This window comes from Lepisma saccharinum, chromosome 27 (assembly GCF_977018435.1).
Source record: "Lepisma saccharinum chromosome 27, izLepSacc3.1, whole genome shotgun sequence".
NCBI classification, from domain to species: domain Eukaryota; kingdom Metazoa; phylum Arthropoda; class Insecta; order Zygentoma; family Lepismatidae; genus Lepisma; species Lepisma saccharinum.
Window position 1 is genome coordinate 37,506,688 of NC_139255.1, and position 20,431 is coordinate 37,527,118.

At 36.8% G+C, this 20,431-nt stretch overlaps 1 protein-coding gene across 2 annotated transcripts in view; it reads left to right on the forward strand.

Annotated features, from left to right (window-relative positions):
• Rgl (Ral guanine nucleotide dissociation stimulator-like) overlaps positions 1 to 20,431 on the forward strand; it is a 262,557-nt gene that overhangs the window by 230,683 nt on the left and 11,443 nt on the right. For both annotated transcript variants that reach the window (XM_083113546.1, XM_083113547.1), the window contains 2 exons: positions 11,801 to 11,985; positions 15,286 to 15,400. In XM_083113546.1, coding sequence (XP_082969672.1) covers positions 11,801 to 11,985; positions 15,286 to 15,400 — 300 coding nt within the window. The remainder of the gene's footprint in view (positions 1 to 11,800; positions 11,986 to 15,285; positions 15,401 to 20,431) is intronic.

Here is a 20,431-nt window from a genome sequence, read left to right on the forward strand (position 1 = left end):
TTGATAAATTTGAAAAAAGGGCCAGGCACATCAATGGCAAACAATTATCTATTAATGTATTTACTTGTTCCACTGGCAATTGCCCGATAGCACCTCTCAGAATCAGTACACTTGATGATGAATCTGCAATTCCGATTGATCTGCTCTTAATTGAAAAGGATGGCACATATCATTATACTCTGATACATAATCTTGAAGCTTTAGTGAGAACACAACTAGACAAAACTCATAGAATATTCAAGTTGTGCAGAAGATGTTTAACTGTATTTGATGGTCAAAAAATGGTGAAGGGGGTTCCTGAATGTAATGCAGAAATTGCTAAAAACAAGTTAATTGAGCATCTGAAATACTGTGGCAACCATAAACCTGTTCATATGGTGATGCCCAATCCAAGTGAAAAAGCAGAATTCAAAAAGTATGAAGCCTTGTTGGAACACCCTGTATATATTGTCTGTGATTTCGAATCGAACCTCAAATCTCTTGCATTCTGTAGCCCAGATCCAGAAGAATCTTCAATTACACCATACCAGCTACATGAACCTTCCAGCTTTTGTTTTATGGTTATACGGGATGGTGTTGTTATTAAAGAAGATTCATACAAGGGACCAGATGCCATCAAAGAATTTGCACATAGAATAGAAAATGTGTGCCGTGACATAGCATCTAACATCTTATTAATATCAAAACCTATGTTGCCTTTAACAGAGGAACAGATTGAAGATTTCAACAATGCAGAAAAATGCCCGGTATGTGATTGTGAATTTTCAGATACAAATATCAAGGTTCATCACCATTCTCATACAGATGGTCGATATAAACAGGCCCTGTGTAATAGCTGTAATATTAAGATCAAGAGACCAAGATTTATCCCCATATTTTGCCATGGAGCATCCAATTATGATTTCCATCATCTGATCAGGTACGAGGGGTTTGACAAGCAGAATTTAAATATTTTAGCTGAAAATGACGAGAAATATATATCTATTAGCAAGATAATTAAAGTTGATGGTGTTCCTATTCACATAAGATTTCTTGATTCTTACAGATTTTTACCTGCTAGCCTGGCCACACTGACCACTCAATTATCTGATGATGACTTGAAAATCACACGTGCATTGTTTCCAAATCAGGACCTGAAATTAATTAGGCGGAAGGGTGTATACCCATATGATTATGTTACAGGTTTTTCTAAATTTGATGAGTGTTCCCTGCCACCACAAGAAGAGTTTTACAGCAGAATCAGAGGATCTGGAATCACTGATGAAGATTATCACCATGCTCAGTTGATGTGGAACAATTTAAAATGCAAGACATTTCGTGATTATCACATGGCATATTTAAAACTTGATGTCACTCTCTTAGCTGATATATTGCAGGCATTCAGAAAATCTTCCATGCAAAATTATGGACTGGACCCAGTGTATTTTTACAGTGCCCCGGGCCTAGCATGGGCTGCAATGTTTTTCAACACCAAAAAGCCATTGGATCTGATCCACGATCAAGAAAAGTATCTGTTTATGGAGGAATGTATAAGAGGGGGGATGGTGCAATGTTCCCAGAGATATGCCAGAGCAAATAACAAATACATGCCTGATTATGATCCAGCACGGCCATCAAATTATATACTTTATGTGGATGCAAACAACCTCTATGGTCACGCCATGATGGATAAATTGCCATATGCAGGGCTTGAGTGGGTCGAAGATTTCAATATTGAAGATCTTCAGGACTTTGATGACAGTGAATATGGCCTCTTCTTAGAGACTAAACTGATATTTCCAGATCATTTGCACAACAAATTTTCTGATCTGCCCCCAATTCCCGAGGTTCAGTGCTCACCTGGCTCTAAACAGAAGAAGCTCATGATGACTCTGGAGCCGAAAGAGGGTTATGTTATATATTACAAAAACCTCCAGTTCCTGATGAAACATGGTGTTCAAGTAACCAAAGTTGGCAGAGTTTTGAGGTTCAGGCACTCAGAATGGTTGAAACCATATATTGACACAAACACGGAGCTTCGAACATCCGCAAAGAGCCAATTTGATAAGGGATTGTTTAAATTGATGGTGAATTCAGTGTATGGCAAAACTATTGAAAATGTCAGAAAACATACCGATGTTAAAATAATTACTGACCCCAGCCGGAGCAAAAAATTGGTTGCAAAGCCCAACTTCAATTACAGAAGAATTTATGATGATGACATGGCACTTTTCAACATGATGAAAACAAAGATTAAGTTTGATAAACCTATTTATGAAGGGGCTGCGATATTGGAATTGTCCAAATTACGTATGTTAACATTGTATTATGATGTGCTGAAACCTTATTATGAGGATCGTGTAAAATTATTGTACATGGACACGGATAGTTTTATTCTTGATATTCAAACAGAAGATGTTTATCAAGATATGTCACAGCCTGAATTGTTTCAATATTTTGATACCAGTGAACATACAAAGATTCAACCCCACAACAAAAAGGTGCCTGGCAAGTTAAAAGATGAGACACTTGGTGATGTTATTGTGGAATTTGCTGGGTTAAGTGCCAAGATGTACAGTTTTAAAACATGTAGTGCTGTTGTCAAAAAAGCCAAGGGAATTGGCAGAGTAACTGTTGAAAAAGAGCTTGTATTTGAAGATTATAAAAATTGCATCAAATCACAGAATTCAATCAGAACATCAGAAAATAGAATTCAGAGTGAGAATCACTTGCTGACTAGCAATATTGTAAGAAAAGTAGCCCTGGACCCACATGATGACAAGAGATGCATTTTGTCATGTAACATACATACTTTACCTTGGGGGCATTGTGATTTGAAAAATGGCAAACAATGCCCAATTACAGAGCATGATTTGAAATAAATAAACATGCCTATGAACTTATTTGGGTTCAAAAAACAGGCTATTATGGAGCTGCCAACACCACAACCCTCTTCTGATTTACAATCTGTAATGTCTAAACTGAGTGGCTTGTTAATTATTCATCTGAACAGCATACTTACAGATAATGATGAAGAAACAGGCAAAACATTGTACATATTTAACAATAATTTAAATCACTACCAATTACCTGTAGGTGGGCAATTGCAATTTATTACAACCCCTGAGGGTGATGTTAAAATTTCAATAGGGAGAAATATTTATAGAATCAAGCACTCAAACATGGTTTCTGGCACTGTATATACTGTTTCTGCTGGTGACTGCTTATATATTGAGGTCCCTGGATCTTATGACAAGCTTATACCCTTTTTTATAGAATTAAGAATCAGATATTCAATAATAAATAACCAGTAAAACAAAAATGCCTAATGATATATTTGGCCACACAAGACATGAAGATCACAGTGATGAGATTCTGATGCTTGATGTCAGAGTCAAGAAATTGAGAAGTGATTTACAAGCTTTACAAACCACACTGAATGCCAGTCTTCAATTAGAAATTACAAATTTACAATCACAATGCATGGACCCTCTTCTTAAAATTGATTCCGAACTCAAACTGCTGCTTCAGAAATATACTGATTTGGCAACATTGGATAATTTTCAAAGTTTGGAAGAAGCTGTAGCAGCTCTTCAAGCCAAATTTAAGACCCAGGCTAACAACTCCGAGCAATTGAAACAGCAATTGGAAGAGCAAATAAATAATGTCCAGGCACAGCTCCAAACAATTGTCAAAAGCATAAAATCACAAGAAGATTTTGATCTAGTGATTTCCACTCTAAAAGAACAGATTCAGTCACTGCAGATACCTAACCTGGATCCTCTGCACAATGCCATAGCCGAGGTTAAAGAAAAAATTGAGACACTTGAAAATTTTATGAACAACTTGCCATCTTCTGATGCTTTGAATGCAATAACTCGGAGTGTAGCAAATATTAAGCTGCAACTTGAAACATATGAAGATTTTGGAAAAATTCAAAGTACCATAACCCATCTTGAAGGTACAATAGCAGCAGTGCAAAGTGATTTGGCAAATGTACTAGAATCCAGATTGCCTGGGATTGTAGATACACTTGTCAGTGTCCAGCAACAGATCACAAAGCTTGAAAACCTCAACACTGAATCTGAGCTATCTCATTTTCATCACTTGATCGATGATATCCAAACAAAACTTGAAATTTTACAACAATCCACACCCTCTCAGGCAGATATAGCCCTGCTCCAAAATGCTATGCAAAATGTGGCTGATGCTTCTGAATTAAACAATGTAAAATTGGCACTTGAATTTTTGCAGAATACAGTATCAAATCTTCCCACATCACAGGAACTTAAAAATATTAAGAGAGCAGTGAATCGCATATTGAAATCAGAAGATATCAAGAATATCCAAGGAGAGATCAAACAACTCACTCAGACAGTAGCCACTCTACCAACTAATCAACATATTAATGAACTGCATGCCCTGTTTGAGGATATCAGAAGACAGGTCCATGATCTTACTGCTCAAAATTCAAAATTGGCAGTTGTTGAAAATTTGCAACAAATTGTAGCTAATATCAAGCAACAGCTAGGGACCATGGAATCCAATCAAGCAAATGCTTTGTCTGTTTTTGCCACCCAGCTTCAAGAGATTGTGCAACAATACAAGAAACTTGTTGTGGACGTAAAGATCAAGCCAGGCCATGATGATGTTGTTAGGACCATCAATGAGCACCTTGAATCTGTAACAAGTAGATTGCTTACAGCAGAAAAAGAAATAACGGGCATAATCGAGAATCCAAAACATTCAGTAATTCTTGAATTGTACAGCGTCCCCAACAAAGAATATGATTCTCCATTTACACCAGGCGGCAAAATATATATGCTGTCCCCTGCACAATTTTATTACCAGTTTTTTGTTGGAGGCACATTGAGACCAATCAAGATCAAATATTGGCATCAGCCACAGGCACACCACTACCCTACCTTATCAATAACAAATGCTGACAACAAACCGAAAATCACCAGTGTAGAGTTAGAGGATTTTACAGACCCCAATACATTAGAAACAGCATATGTTGAAGATGATGGCTCTCTGGAATTTAAAATACAAATAGGGGACAAACTGTATTTAGAAAATCCTGCAGTTTCAGCTGCTGAACACCCCATAGTTGCAATATTCTTGTTTACATATTATGTCTAGACAAATTATTGTTGATGAATTACACAGACAGGCCCGACATAATTATAAGAGACTGCCAGTAGTCACAAAAGGCATAGATGATTTATGGCAGAGCGACTTGATTGAGATGGCAAGTGGGCAGTTGAAAAACTTGGACAAAATCAACAAGGGCTACAAGTATCTACTCACTGTAATAGATGCATTTTCAAAATTTGCCTGGGCTGTGCCACTCAAATCCAAGACTGGAAAATGTGTTACAGAAGCCCTCAGGACAATCATCAATCATTCAGGAAGATCACCGCGCTATTTGCAAACAGATAATGGCAAAGAATTTTATAATTCAGTGTTTCAACAATTTATTAAAAGCCAGTCAATAAAACATTACTCGAGTTACAGTGATCTCAAAGCCTCAATTGTAGAGAGATTCAACAGAACCCTAAAAAATCTTATGTATAAACAATTTACACTTCAAGGTAATTATAAATGGATTAATATTCTTCCAGAACTTCTACATAAATACAACAACTCGGTCCATTCCACAATCAACATGAAACCCTCTGAAGTAACTTCATCTGATGAGCAAAAATTGATCAGCACTGTTTATTATCCTAGATACCAGCCAACAACAAGAAGGGCCAAATTCAGGGTGGGTGATCAAGTAAGAATCAGCAAATATAAGCACTTATTCAAAAGAGGTTTTACGCGAAACTGGAGCACCGAATTATTTACAGTGGTTCAAGTTAAACCCGGGACCCTTAACACATATATAATAAAGGATCACCGAGGAGAAATTCTCAAAGGCAGATTCTATGAACAAGAGCTCAGCAAAACTAAACAGCCTGACACATATCTCATAGAAAAAATCATCCGCAGAAAAGGCAACAAGTTATTTGTCAAATGGCTGGGTCATCCGGAAAACAGCTGGATCGATGCAGACAAAGTGATAATATGAGCACCTGGGATGTTATAAAAAGGCTGCCAGAACCTGAACAACAGAATAAGAGAAATGGAGTGCTGCTGCCTGATAATATTAGGTGTCTTATTGTTGGGCCATCTGCTTGTGGTAAAACTACTCTAATGGTTGATAATTTTTTATTGGCACCCAACTGGTTAGACTGGAAAAACAGGCACTTGTATGTTTTCTCAAAGAGCTTGGAACAATTAAAATATCAGCAGCTGATGAAGCTATATGATGGACTGGATATAGCCACTTTTGAACCGGATGTTAAGCCACTTCATGAATGTCTCGATAATTCTGTTGTTGTGTTTGATGACATTATACTGGATAATCAAAACAAGGTTAGAAATTTCTTTACACAGGGCCGACACAAAAACATTGATTGTTTCTACCTGGCACAGACTTTTTCTAAAATACCGAAGCAGCTGATCCGAGACAACAGCAATTTTATATGTGTGTTTCATCAAGATCATACCAACCTCAAACACATACATGATGAATATGTAGGTGGGGACTTGAGCTACAATGATTTTTCCAAGTTTTGCAGTAGCTGCTGGAATCAGGACAGTTATGGGTTTGTCACAATTGATATGACAAGAACACCTAATACTGGCAAATACAGAAATAAAATCAACGATTTTCTAGACGTTGAAACATATATAAATAACCATGAAACGACCAGTCATTGATGATCTTAAGTTAAGAGATTATCTTGTAAAAAGATTTAAGGGATGGAAATCAGAGAACCGGGGAATTTATGAAAAACACAAGCAAACAGAACAGCCTGTCATTGATGCTATTAATAATTTAGGTAAGAATATCAAAACTATTACAGAGCAAAATCAAGATTTGATCACAGAGCTTGTGCCTGTAGCTGCAAGGAACATATTAGATTATCCATTCACCCCACTTTCCAGTATTCATACACCTAGTCCTGTTGCTCCTAGAAGAATTGAGGCTAGTCAGGATCCTATTGAATTGGGTCTTCTTGCTCAAAAATATTTAACCACACCTAAAGACAACAAAGATGAGGTTTTTGGCTTATATGCCGACACAGAGCTTGATGGTAGCATCATACATAGAATCGGTAATTTCAGAGTAACTTTTATGGGGGATGATATCATTGTTTATTCAGAATCTCGTCTCGGAGAAAAAGGTGCTTTTGTTAAGTACACCGGCACACCTGGGTTGTGGGAACTGATAACTAGGAAGAGGCCTGGCAGCTATACAGATCAAGATTATGAGGATTACAAAGAAATATTAATAAAATCAGATGCTCTATACCAGAACAATGATCCCACACAAAAAAGAGTCAAGTCTAGCAGTGGGGCAAAATACAACAATTTAATCAAGCCCATATGGTCACAGATCAAGACTGGCAGTGGAATCAAACAATACAATACTCTGCCTAAAGAATTTGTGTGGGTTGATGATGTCAGGAAACTTGTAGATAGGTTATTGGTGATAGCTGGGGAGGAAAATGCTGGGAACCACAATTTTTACAATGAAAAGGTTGGAATTATGGACATGATAAGCACCAAATTGTCTAATTTTATAGTGAATGACCCTAAGGGGATTGGATATCTCATAAAAATTATTAATACTCTACCACCCAAATTTTGGAATGTCTCTGAGGGTCGGGGGCTTGTTAATGACATTATAAACAAGCTGCCATTTGAACTACACATTCCAGGCTATCAGTATTGTGGTCCCGGTACAAAATTGGACCATAGATTAAACAGAGGGGACCCTGGTGTTAATCCCCTGGATGCTGCTTGTAGAGACCATGACATAGCATACAACACACATTCTGATCTTGACAAGAGACATGTTGCAGACAAGAAATTAGAAGAGGCAGCATTTGGCAGATTTGTAAGCAAAGATGCTTCTTTAAGTGAAAAAATAGCAGCATTGGGAACCACCATAGCCATGAGCACCAAACAAAAACTGGGGTGGGGGTTGTGAATATGTATATAATAAACCTACAATGAAGGCCAAGGGTGTTATGTATCAAATACCTTATGCAGGTCTCAAATCTCTTAAAACTATTGATAGTCTTTTAACCAAAAAACAGCGCAAGAAAAAAAGCTCTTGTCTTGCAAAGGGACATGGTATGAAATTGTTGCTTAGTACCCCCCAATTAAAAAAATTACAGCAATCCAGGAAAAAATCACATGTGGGGGGTTTCATATTTACTATCCCTGCCATCTTAGCTGCTCTCGGGGCTGTTGGGAGCTTGGCCGGGGGATCAGCTGCCATAGCAAAAACGGTAATAGATGCCAAGAAGAATAAGGCAGAATTAGATGAGCAGAAGCGCCATAACCTGGCCATGGAGAAAAAAGGCAAAGGTGTTAAGAGAGCTATGAATAAGTTTAAAAAAAACAAGAGCCGCTTACAAACCAAGATATTGAAGCTTTGATCAAGCCACTGGGCATCAAACATTTTAGAGGTGTGTACATGTCTGATTCTTTGCCGGAACAACCACTCAGGAAAGAGTGTGGCATTGTTAATTTGGATGAGTACAAAAATCAGGGCACTCACTGGATCTGTTATCTTAAATATTTAAACAGTAAGGCATTTGTGTTTGATTCATTTGGAGGTGTTCCACCTGAAAATTTAATAAAATATCTAAAATCAGCTAATCTTTATTACAATAATGCCCGTGTTCAAAACTTCAAAGATGTTAATTGCGGACATTTGTGTTTATCTGTTCTTAGATATATGTCTCAAATAAATAAACCATCAATTGAAAATTTTCAAAAGGCTTTGTGGTATTTGAAACATCATGGGGGTATTCCATCTCACCAGCCAAAATTCAATATTGAAACTTAGATTACATGATGATATAGTATATCCCAAAACAATAGCTCTCAGAGCATTTTACGGCATGTACTTGATACCTAATATTACGCACCACAACAACACAATTGCAGTAGGGGATCAAAAAATTGTCATCACTCCAGGGCAGTATAATCTATCCACTTTAAATGCTCAATTACCCAGAGGTATAGTGTTAAGTCAAAATTCTGTCACTCACAGAGTAGAGATTGTATCTGCTACGGAAACAGTGGATCTGGGTACTATAGGAGAGCTGTTGGGATTTGAGAACAATACAAAACTTGAACCGGCCATCAAACACACTGCTATGAATATACCCAAATTCTTAGCCATAGAGACTCTGAATATTCACTGTAATGTGGCCGAGGGTATGATCACCAAATCAAATGGCATAGGCACTCACAAACAAACCGGCATCATTGCAACATTCAAACCTAATTCCGAATTTATGGAGCCGATCATCTACAATCCATCCCCAACATTATATTTTCCCGTGTGCCATAATAGAATAGATTACATTGAATTGATGGTCACTAATGAAAAAGAAGAATTAGTTGATTTTGCTGGAGCCACAACAACTGCAATCATAGAGATTAACATTTAAATAAAAATACATACAATGGAAAATATTGAGAGTTATGAGCTACAATCATTCCCCCCAAACAGGAGGACATTTGCAAATTTAAATCAACCCAACACAGAAATTGAGGTTGATCTTGATGTAGGGGACGGCTTTATACACCCTCACAGAGCAGATCTATACATCAAATTTGATGTCGTAAAGCTCGATGGAACAGATTATCCGGCAAATACAAATATAAGACTGGTGGACAATTTTGTGCCGCATCTGTTCTCTGAAATTGAGATCAGAAAGCATGGCGTTGTTATAAACAGAATAGATTATCCCGGTATTACCTCCACGGCTTTGGCCACTCTAAAATTATCCAAAACCGAGGCTTCATACTACAAAATCGGTGGATTTGAAGCTGGTGATAAGATATTATCTAAGAACCACACAGTGCTGTTCCCCATGCGCCTGTTGCCAGGATTCTTCTCGGATTACAAAGATATTATGTGGAAGGGTGGTTTAAGAATCACATTTAGAAGAGCTGCAAATGATAACAATGCTTTGATGAGGTACAGCACATTAAACCCTACAGGGGAAGCTCTGCCTAATACCCTACCTGATGCAGGCAAATGCATTATTCAGACTATGGAGTTAAGAATCCCTGTTGTTGAATATGAGGCCAGTTATGCTCTTAAATACAAAGCTGATATAATAAAAAATCCCCAGATTCCTCTGCAATTTTATACATATCAATGTGTACAGAAGCCCGCATCTGGCACCTATTATGAGTTTGATGCTACAAATTCATTCTCCAGTATTCAATATGACATGCCTGATTTTGTAGTGGTATTGTTTCAGACTGGAAGACACAATAATCAGGAAAAAAATTCAAGTAGATTTGATAACTGCAACATCAAGAACATATATCTTAAAAATGGCAGAAATGAGGTATTCCCCAGAGAAAATTACAATTTAGACATGTCCAAGGATGATTTTCTCAAATTATATGAGGCATTTTCGGCTTTCAAAAGAGTCACTACTGGCAGTACTGATATGTACTACACTCCAGATGAATTCAAAACACGGAGACCCATGTTTGTAATCAACACTTCAAAAAGAAAACAAGTTGTGGTGAATGACAGAACAAACATTAAAATTATCTGTGAATTCCATGAGGCTTTACCTGAAGACACCATTTGTAGTGTCATTCTCATAGGTGAAAAATCATATGTTTATGATGTAAGAAATGAGAGAGTCACGGAGCAGTTCTAGAAGATATTTGTTCTATTATCCTGTTGTACAACACACAAACCTCAACTGTATTATCAGCTAGCAGTGAATATCTTATGTGTGGGCAGTTGTATATATTTCAATCTTATATGAGGACTCGAACCCGGAGCCCCTTGTTTACAAGACAAACAATATTAACATTTTGCCATCAGGAGAGGCTTTACATTTTATCAGGACTCAAACCCGAGCCTTTTGCTTACAAAGCAACAATATTAACATTTTGCCATCAGGAGAGGCTTCACATTTTATCAGAATTCAAACCCAGAGGCCTCCTGATTGCAAGGCAATAAAAACCATGCACCACACTCCACTGGGCCTCAGAACCCAGTAACTATAAGCTTTATATTAATATACATGGCAGAATCAATCTGAAACACTAAAATTCAATTCCTGGGATTTTGACACACTATAAGCAATAAGATCATATGGGAACTTGGCATAATTTTAAATATAAGCAAATCTGTCTGAGAGGCTTTCGCCCCTTTCTACACTAGAATTCAAAATTCTTAAAATTAAGAGCATATCACACTGGAAGAATTGGGGTATAGGCCCCTCTTGGCATTGTTTTAAGTGTAAGCAAATCTATCTGTTGAGCCCTCGCCTTTTCTACACTAGAAATTCAGAATTTCTTAAAAATCAGAGCATATCACACTGGAAGAATTGGGGTATAGGCCCCTCTTGGCATTGTTTTAAGTGTAAGCAAATCTATCTGTTGAGCCCTCGCCTTTTCTACACTAGAAATTCAGAATTTCTTAAAAATCAGAGCATATCACACTGGAAGAATTGGGGTATAGGCCCCTCTTGGCATTGTTTTAAGTGTAAGCAAATCTATCTGTTGAGCCCTCGCCTTTTCTACACTAGAAATTCAGAATTTCTTAAAAATCAGAGCATATCACACTGGAAGAATTGGGGTATAGGCCCCTCTTGGCATTGTTTTAAGTGTAAGCAAATCTGATTGAACAATCAAATAGCCTCGCCTTTTCTACACTTGTAAGTGGTGCTGTCCGTAGCATAAACTATACTACTACTGTTCTTGTTACTTTCAGATTAAATTACTCCAAGGTGCAGCCAATGCTTACAACATTCCATCGGACCCAGCCTTTGACCGATGGTTTGAATCAATCCTGGTGTTGGATGACCGAGAGGCATACGAACTGTCGTGCCAGATAGAGCCACCAGGTCCTTCTGCAGGGGGAACAGCCAAAGAGCACAAGTACAAAAAGAGAGCAGGGTAGGACTCCCATGTTTTTGCATATAATTCATTATTTTATTTCTTATGTTGATGTTCCACTTGGACTGTAGCCCAATCCAGTACTTGAATCAGACTGAAATAAAATTTTAGGCAGGGTGGGTGGACGGACGGAGGCTATGCATTGGGATGAAAAGAATAACCTGATAGGGTTTGCTTGGATGGCACTATCCTATGAAGAAGTAATTTGATTCTTAAGGCAAAGAGTGACAGTTTCACATGAGGTATGGATTTATTTCAATATCATCGAAATGGGCACTGCTACTAAAAAACACAACATAGAACGAGAGAGTATGAATTTCTCTCCATGTTGCAGGTGGAAATGGTTTTTGAAGGTGATTATTGAGCTAGATATTATCTGTAAAAATTATGATGAATAATTATTTATAGACTCCCGTGCATTCCTTAAGGACAAACAACTTCAAGTTACGGCTAATCAAATGGAAGTTTCGACTTTTCCTAACAAAAGCATCTTCAACCTGTCCAGTTCCTGCTGATGTATTTTTCTGCATTATTGGAAGTTTGACATTCCAAAGAGAACAAGTAAAACAATACTCCCATAAGCATAATGCTAAGTTTTCTTCCCCTCCTACGACCATCCAGCACAGACCTCCCTTTCCCCCAGCTTGCCACGGGGGAAGGTTGGTGGAACTGGAGCAGTTTCAAGTCCTTGTGACTGACTGGATGTGGAAACTGTCCTTCATGCTCGTAAGGTAAAGACATAATTACTTCTAATATCTGTGAGGCTAACTTTAAAACCCCTAAAAAAGTATGCAAATATGCCTTTGCTTTGTTTATAAGGGTGTGCTCTGTTTTTCAAATAGCTAAATGTGTAACATTTTAGTGAAACTTAATAAAGGCCATGATTCTTATAGATACCCATAATGTGGTAGAGTTCTCCACAGTGTTTCTGTAGAAGGAGAAAACTCTGTGAGAAGTTATTCCATCTACACTACAGTCCTGTTTAACCGAAATTGATGGGACCGATGGTGCTTTGGTTCAACAAAAATTCGGTTAAACCGGAATAAAGGTTTTTTGATATACAGTATGTACATTTTATTACGTACAGTATTTTGATATACAGTACATATATATCTCAGTGTGTAGGCATAAACAACAAGCTTACAATAATATGTAGTCCTTTAACTCAAGAACATGAAACATGGTCGCGCACAAGTAACAGCTTTTTTTAGCGATTCAGTTAACCCGGAAATTCGGTTAATCTGGATCCGGTTAAACGGGACTGTAGTGTATTTTAAATACAAAAAATCAATTGCTACCTTCATACCCCCTGTATACATTCATAATATTAAATATGTTGTAAATCTGCTATCAAAATACACTTACTTTTAGGGAATTCAAGACTAAAATTGGTAAACGCTGTAAGTGCCAAAATAATTCAAACACCGTTTTCCACGTTAAACTGTGCAATGTACCATACTTGATAATGTGGTAAACGTGAAAAGTGGCTGGTATCCCTCTAAGTAATTCAAAGGGCATGTAAAAAGGTCACTAGTGTGAACGTTCTTACGGGCTGATGTGCAGAACGATGCGATTTCCCAACATTTTCGCTTTTAGCACTTACAATGTTTACCACTTTTAGTCCTCAATTTATCGCATGAAATGGTATGAAACCAGTTGTTTCGTTTCTGTTTCATTCCTTAGTTGAACACATTTACTGCCAGTTTTGTGTTTATTTGTGTTTGTGAAAATTTTCCCATGATACCCATCAGGTGAACCTCATTTTCTTGGTGAAAAAAAAGCATTTCGCACCTTGTTGTTTGTTGTATTCACGTAATAAAAACAGACAACAGTCAATAATACTTTTATTTGCCTGTGTTGGCTTTGCCGATATCACTTGGTACCCATTACTCAAAGTGGTAATTTTGAACTGGGGAGGCTTGGTCGAAAGTGGAAATGTGCTTGAATGGATCAACATGGAGACACTGCATTAGGTTGGGAATGTCTATACAAATGCTAGGGAGATGCTTTATGGAAATGTTCTCAACAGGGGATAATATTTCCTGTATTCTACCTACTTTCATTACTGTTCCTACCAATACCAATGTCAATACCCCCATTTATACTGATATTTGAACATTGTAACAATCTAAGGCTGTTCAGAATATTGATGTATACAGTGAAACCTCTTTCATGTTTTTCAGGGGACCTAGCTGAAAAACTTAGAAAGAAGGAGGAAAATTTTGTAACATTTTGCTATGTTGGGTCCATCAAGATTGAATGTATAATTTGTAAACGTAAAATCAGAGTTCCACTAAATATTCCATTGCATTCTTGAAAATATTAAATATTTGTTATGTAATTATTAGAACTCGGAAGTTGAAGACCTATAAATTGCCAAAAAAAATACCTATAAAAAGACCTAAAAATATAAAAAAAGGACCTAAAAACTGAAAAAAGGGCTTATAAATGTGATCCAAATTAATTAATAACTTCAGTTATCCTTATCTGACTTGAGATCTTTGCAGGCGTGTGCTGTCTGGTCGTATACACCATGCTGAAAGCTTCAAAACAAGAGAAAGTTGCCACTTACAGCGCGACCTTCAGTTACGATTAAAGGACCTTGTACCTTACCTGCTTCAGTCATCCAAAAATGTTTTTCTCTCGTTTCTGGGTGGTTCAAATATATTTCTTTCTGTCTTTTTTTTATTTCTTTACTACAGAAAGGATATTTAAGATTTGATGAACTGATGATGATTTGAATTGAGAATAGGGAGTAAAAACGTAGTCAAAAGAAGATGAATTTGCCAAATAAAAGCCGTTAAGACCTAAAAAAAAGGCTACAAAAGACCAATAAGCCAAAAATCACTGAAAAAGGCAAAAAAGGACAAATAAAATCTACCTTTTTCTGGCCTACAATGACCCAAAATGAACATATATTATGTTGGGCCTCGTCTTCGGACACTGGAAAAAGAAAAAAGGATTTTTCCTCAACTTCCGAGCTCTAGTAATTATGAACTCCACCTTTTCACAAAATGTTGGTGTTATGCATGTTACATAATTTCCAGAATATTTAGACTCTGCAAAAGTATCATGTAGCTTAGCTCATATTCTTGAGTCTTCTGCAATGATTGAAAGGAAACATAGGGAGGATGACCTGGTTTAAAAATTGTAAAATTGAATGGTTAGCTGCACTACTCATTATTTATATTTTGCATATACGTGGTGAAAAAACATTCAAACCCTTTCAATTCCTTCATACTTTTGTCGTATTGTTGATGGAATTTTGATAGATCACTTTTATTTTTTATATATTTGTAGGTTGGGTCACCGGAAGAATGACTCCATTGCCAGCACATCGAGCAGCTCAAGTAGTCAGTTCTACTGTGACTTGGATAGCCTTCCTTCTTCACCACACAATTCCTTAGATAGAAAAGTAAGTTGTTTGTGTGTAGCTAATCTTGTTCATAAGAAAGCTTTTTGCATGAAACTAGATGTAGAAAAGCGTTGCTTATTCGCAGTTAATTTCTTAATCTTGCAATCATTGCCAATTGCAATGACACAAGTACATTTAATATTTCTCAAGTTTTAAGCCTGCTTAACATGTTGTTTCCAAGTTGTGAAGGTCACTGTTTGTTTCAGTATTATCAAGATATGAAGTTTGTGAATGCAGTTTAATATAGCTTTTAGTAACATATGTGACTGACGGTATGCATATTCTTTGACACAGTTAGGTAGATGTCACATGTATAGAAGAGGATTATATTTTTTCCATATGAATTACACTTGAATTCACTTCCAAATCAATTGTAATTTTCTTTTTTATGTTATTCCAGATGTAACGTACTAGACTATACTAGCAATATTTTTCCCACTGGAAAATGTAAATGGCAGTGACAGTGATTTCAAGCACTCTATGCATAATTCATATGCACAAATAAATACTTTTTTTTACTATTATTCTCTTAGCACAAAGTTTGACAACATTATATATTTGACATGTCTTATACAGAGTGTCCAAAAAGTCTTGCAACCTGGTGTTTACGACCGTATAACGGAATAGCGAAACGGAATGAGAAGAAACACTTTCTGCCAAGAGAATGCCCTGTATATTGGGAAAATTTAGAGAGACAAACATATGTAAGAACATGCATGTTTTAATAACAAATAAGCAAAGTGTTGCCAAAGGCGGAAACATTTTTGTTTTGCAAATCGTGTGTATTGATGCACAGAACTCACTGAGGTAAAGTATTGCAACATTTCACAATACCAACGAACAATTTGGATGGCCATCTATTGAATTTGACAGAAAAAGAACTTTGACAAAGTTTCAAAAACATTGCACAAGGAAATAAATGGGCTGTTCAAAAAATCGATGTTTTCACAATATTACGAGGGACATTGGCAACACTGTTGCTGTCACATGTCACTAAACAGACGTGTTTCACCTCAGGCTATCACATTAAGGCACTTTTAGCGACAAAGGAGAAAGTTGGTTATTCTCGAACATATGCATAAAATTACATACACCTTGCAACCCTGTAATGTGGGTATGGACACACTGTACTTGGCTCTGGAAAACTTATTTTGTTTATTATCGATTAGTACAAACATCACATTCTGGAACATACATTGATTTTGATATATTGATTTGGTTTAGTTGGCTTCGCATTTCTGCCACATTTGGCTAATTGTGAAGATGAGGATGAGTGATGATTAGAGCCCGGAAGTTCAGGCATTTATTTTCGTTAAAATAGGCAGGCAAAAAGGCATTTATAATGTTGAAAATAGGCACTAATAATAAAAAAAAAAGCAAAATAAGCCGAAAAAAGCCACATTTGGAAGTCGCTTACTTTTATATATAATTTCTGGCAACATGTTAAAGTCTACATTGGGAAGAGCATTTCAATTTTCTCCGTCTTGATTGCACATAACTACAAGGTGTTTTTTTTAAGTTCTCAACATTCATTGATAGTCGTCTGTCAGAGAGAATGTTTTTCATAATAGAAAATGATCTTTCTACTTCGACAGAAGTTATTGGAGCATATACATAAAACAAGCTAATGTAGCTGGACTCATTTTGGTAACAGCATTTTCACCTTTTAGATTATCACAAATTGTTTTTAATTGTTTCAAGTCCTTATTTACACTAGCTACCCATTTGCACTTTTCCGCAACAGCTGGCCCCTTTTCTCCTGGCACTTCCATCATCTGCTGCATAGATTCCTCGAAGATTTTCGTGGATGCTACAAGAGTCTCACCTCATTTTTCTAACCTTTGTAATTGTCTCTGGCAATGCACCATAATGTGCAAAAATAAACGACAGTTCATTCTTCAGTTCTGAATAGCACATGAGTTTTTCACTTCACGAATTGAAGCCGCTTCATTTTCTATAAGAGCATCGAGCACCTCACTGATTTTTTCAAGGTTGTTAGCATAATATTTAGCTCCTGATATCCATGTTCCCCATCTCGTCAAGACTGGTTGCGGAGGTAAACTAAGCTCAGGCGCAACTTCCTGAAATTTTCGTGTTCGAGAGGGAGATTTCAGAAATATTTTCTTATGTTCGAAATCAACCTCTCCACTTCAGCAGTCAATCATGCACAAGGAAATGTAAACCGAAAGCCAATATCCTAACTCAGCATGAAATACTTTTTTCTCACACTTTTCTCCCTCAGCAATGTTTAAACATGAGTGAGTTCAATATTACTTAAATAAGGCGAAAATTATTCACATAATAAACGGAAGAAAAATAAATGCCAACATTTTTTTTAAAAAATGGTCAAATTTCATTGAAAAAGGCAAAAAAAAGGCATTATAATTAAAAATAGGCAGTGGGGTCCCAAATAGGCAACATAGGCAAAATGAAAAGGCTTCTAAAACATTCGAAACAACATAAAAAACGTATATCCGGAAAATTTTTATAAATATATGCAGTAGATAAAAAGAGGCATTTTGCCAAACTTCCGGGCTCTAGTGATGATATTATGAAATTGATGAAGGGATACATAAATAACACCCCATGCCCAGGTGGGGATTTGAATCCAGGATCCCTGGCACATTCTGAAATAAATCACAAAAAGTGATATTTCACGAACTTTGTGTTTATGTAAGTGCATCTTTGTCTTGGAATGAATATTGTTTTAGTTTTTTTGTTTTTGTTTTAAGACCACTTTTAGATAGGCTAATCAGGACTGTACCTACAGTTTAAAGTGGAATCTAAACCACTATATGCCTCCATCAGGTATCAAACCCGGGATCCCTTGATTACAAGTGTTACGTTTAGGCTGTTCGCTGGCGTAAACTGCTTGGCTGCGACAGGATATGTATATGAGAAACAGAATAATGTACGTTTATGAACCTTTACCAATATTTAATGGAGACAATACAAGCGAGTGGGGAGATGACCATGTACAAGCCAGTAAGATAACTAAACACTGATAAACCCAAAGTGCCACCACTGTACCTGGTTTCTTCGTGGTTCCTTGGCTGAGTCACGATGCGGTGCTGTGTCGGTTCATCAAAGGTATCCTCAGTGGGTTTACCCAAACCTCTTAGGTGGATCGACTTAACACTATCACTCGTAACAACTTCGTGCTTCGCCCTCTCGATCAAGACTCCCCCGGCGACCTCTCATCACTCATGGACTGCTGGCATTTTTGATTATACAGCATTTTATTCTGGCTTGTGACACAAGGCGATAAGGCGATCACATTAACACTGTGCCATGAAGGTAACCCTTTCAATGAATTTCTGACTATTTGTGACCTATTGTAAGATGTAGTTGGACCTGGCTCTGTGGCCAAACATGTGATCGAATTTCAATCTTGCCATTGAAGTTCCCAGGCTCGAGTCCCTGCCTGGACATGGATGTTCTTTGTGAGTTTTCCTTCATCCATTTCATGTTAATCACTCATCTTCATTATTATGACAGATCATAAAGTAGCAGAAAAGTTATGTTAATTAAAAAAATACAAACACAAGTACAAGATGTAGTGACTTGTCAGTCACTTTTTATAATTCCATTGGGCCTGAGGATGTGAACAAGAAGTTCGTGAAATGCTATTAATGATTTGGTGAACAATGTTCTTGTTATATTTACAAATTATATGGAACAAATACATTGCACATGCTTAGATCATGATTTTACATGTCTTCACATAGCATTAAGTGACTAATTAATATTTAGTATGGAAAAAAATGTTTCATGTTGTCCTGTGTTTTTTAATTTAAAGGTCCAGATGCAATAACGTACAATATTGAAATATATGGACCTTCAAAGTAAATTGTTTTCAACAATAAGAAGAGCAATGTTGAAACAAAACAATTTCCACACAATATTTTGCATGACATTTACTGCACCACACAATAATTAAGATTTGCTGTCTTGTATTTGAATAAGAATTTTTTTTCAGAGAAGTGTTATTCTAGTCCAAAAAATCCATGAGTTCAATTAATATAGATTGCAATTATACTGATTATACTCTTAACCTTTGTGCTGATATCAAGAATATGTGGAGTCTTTGTTTATTAAGACAACTGCATCCTGAAATATAATTATGACAGTATTGAGTTCTTCAAGTCATAAAATTCTTCCACCTTTTTATGTTCCACATTCTTTATAATAAAAGAAAAGATAAAAACATATTTCTGTTATGATAGGTACGATGTTTTGGGTTATAAACAAAGTCTTTTGGGGGATGAAACTCAAGGAAGATTGATTGATTGATTGAATTAAAGGTTTTGGGTGCGTCGGTACTTAATGCCATTTTGCACCCTTCTTCGTATAAGGGGAAATGTCCCCTTATCAAAAATTCTGACTAAAAAAGTTAAAACAAGGGGTGTAAAAAAGCCCCTTGGGAAAAATTTAAAGTACAAGGTTGTAACAAGACCTGCACAAAACCAACACAATACATTAAAAAGTCAGAATGTACTAAAAGCTTCCTCGCAGACGGAAGAAACCAGCCCTTCACAAAAATCTAAAAACATTTGATAAAACACTATCATTGCCCAGCAGGGATGACAAACAACTCGGAAGATTAATAGTCTGTCTGAGGAAAGCAAAGTCAATACTTAAAATAACATTACAAGGATGACTAAACCACTGTACAGATTGCTGTAATCTGACATTTGCCTGTGTGATACTATTGTGTCTTCAATAGCTGTACTGTACACCAGTGTCTACTGCATCTTTAAGTGTTATGCTGAATAAGAGACCAGTGTATGAGTTGAAATGTTGATTGTATACTACAGTGCTCAAAAAAAGTTTTGCATATTATGATTGCATGCGGTTTGAGTCGCGATATTCCCAAAAGGTATACAATGTTCATTATGTGAGCAATGCCCGAGACAGAAACCGACATAATGCCCCAAGTGAGTTCGATATTCAGCAGATAGAGGGCAGTATTTGCCACATGATCCCTGAGCAGATTTGAAAGCAGCCCGATGGGAGGCATTGTCCGTGTCT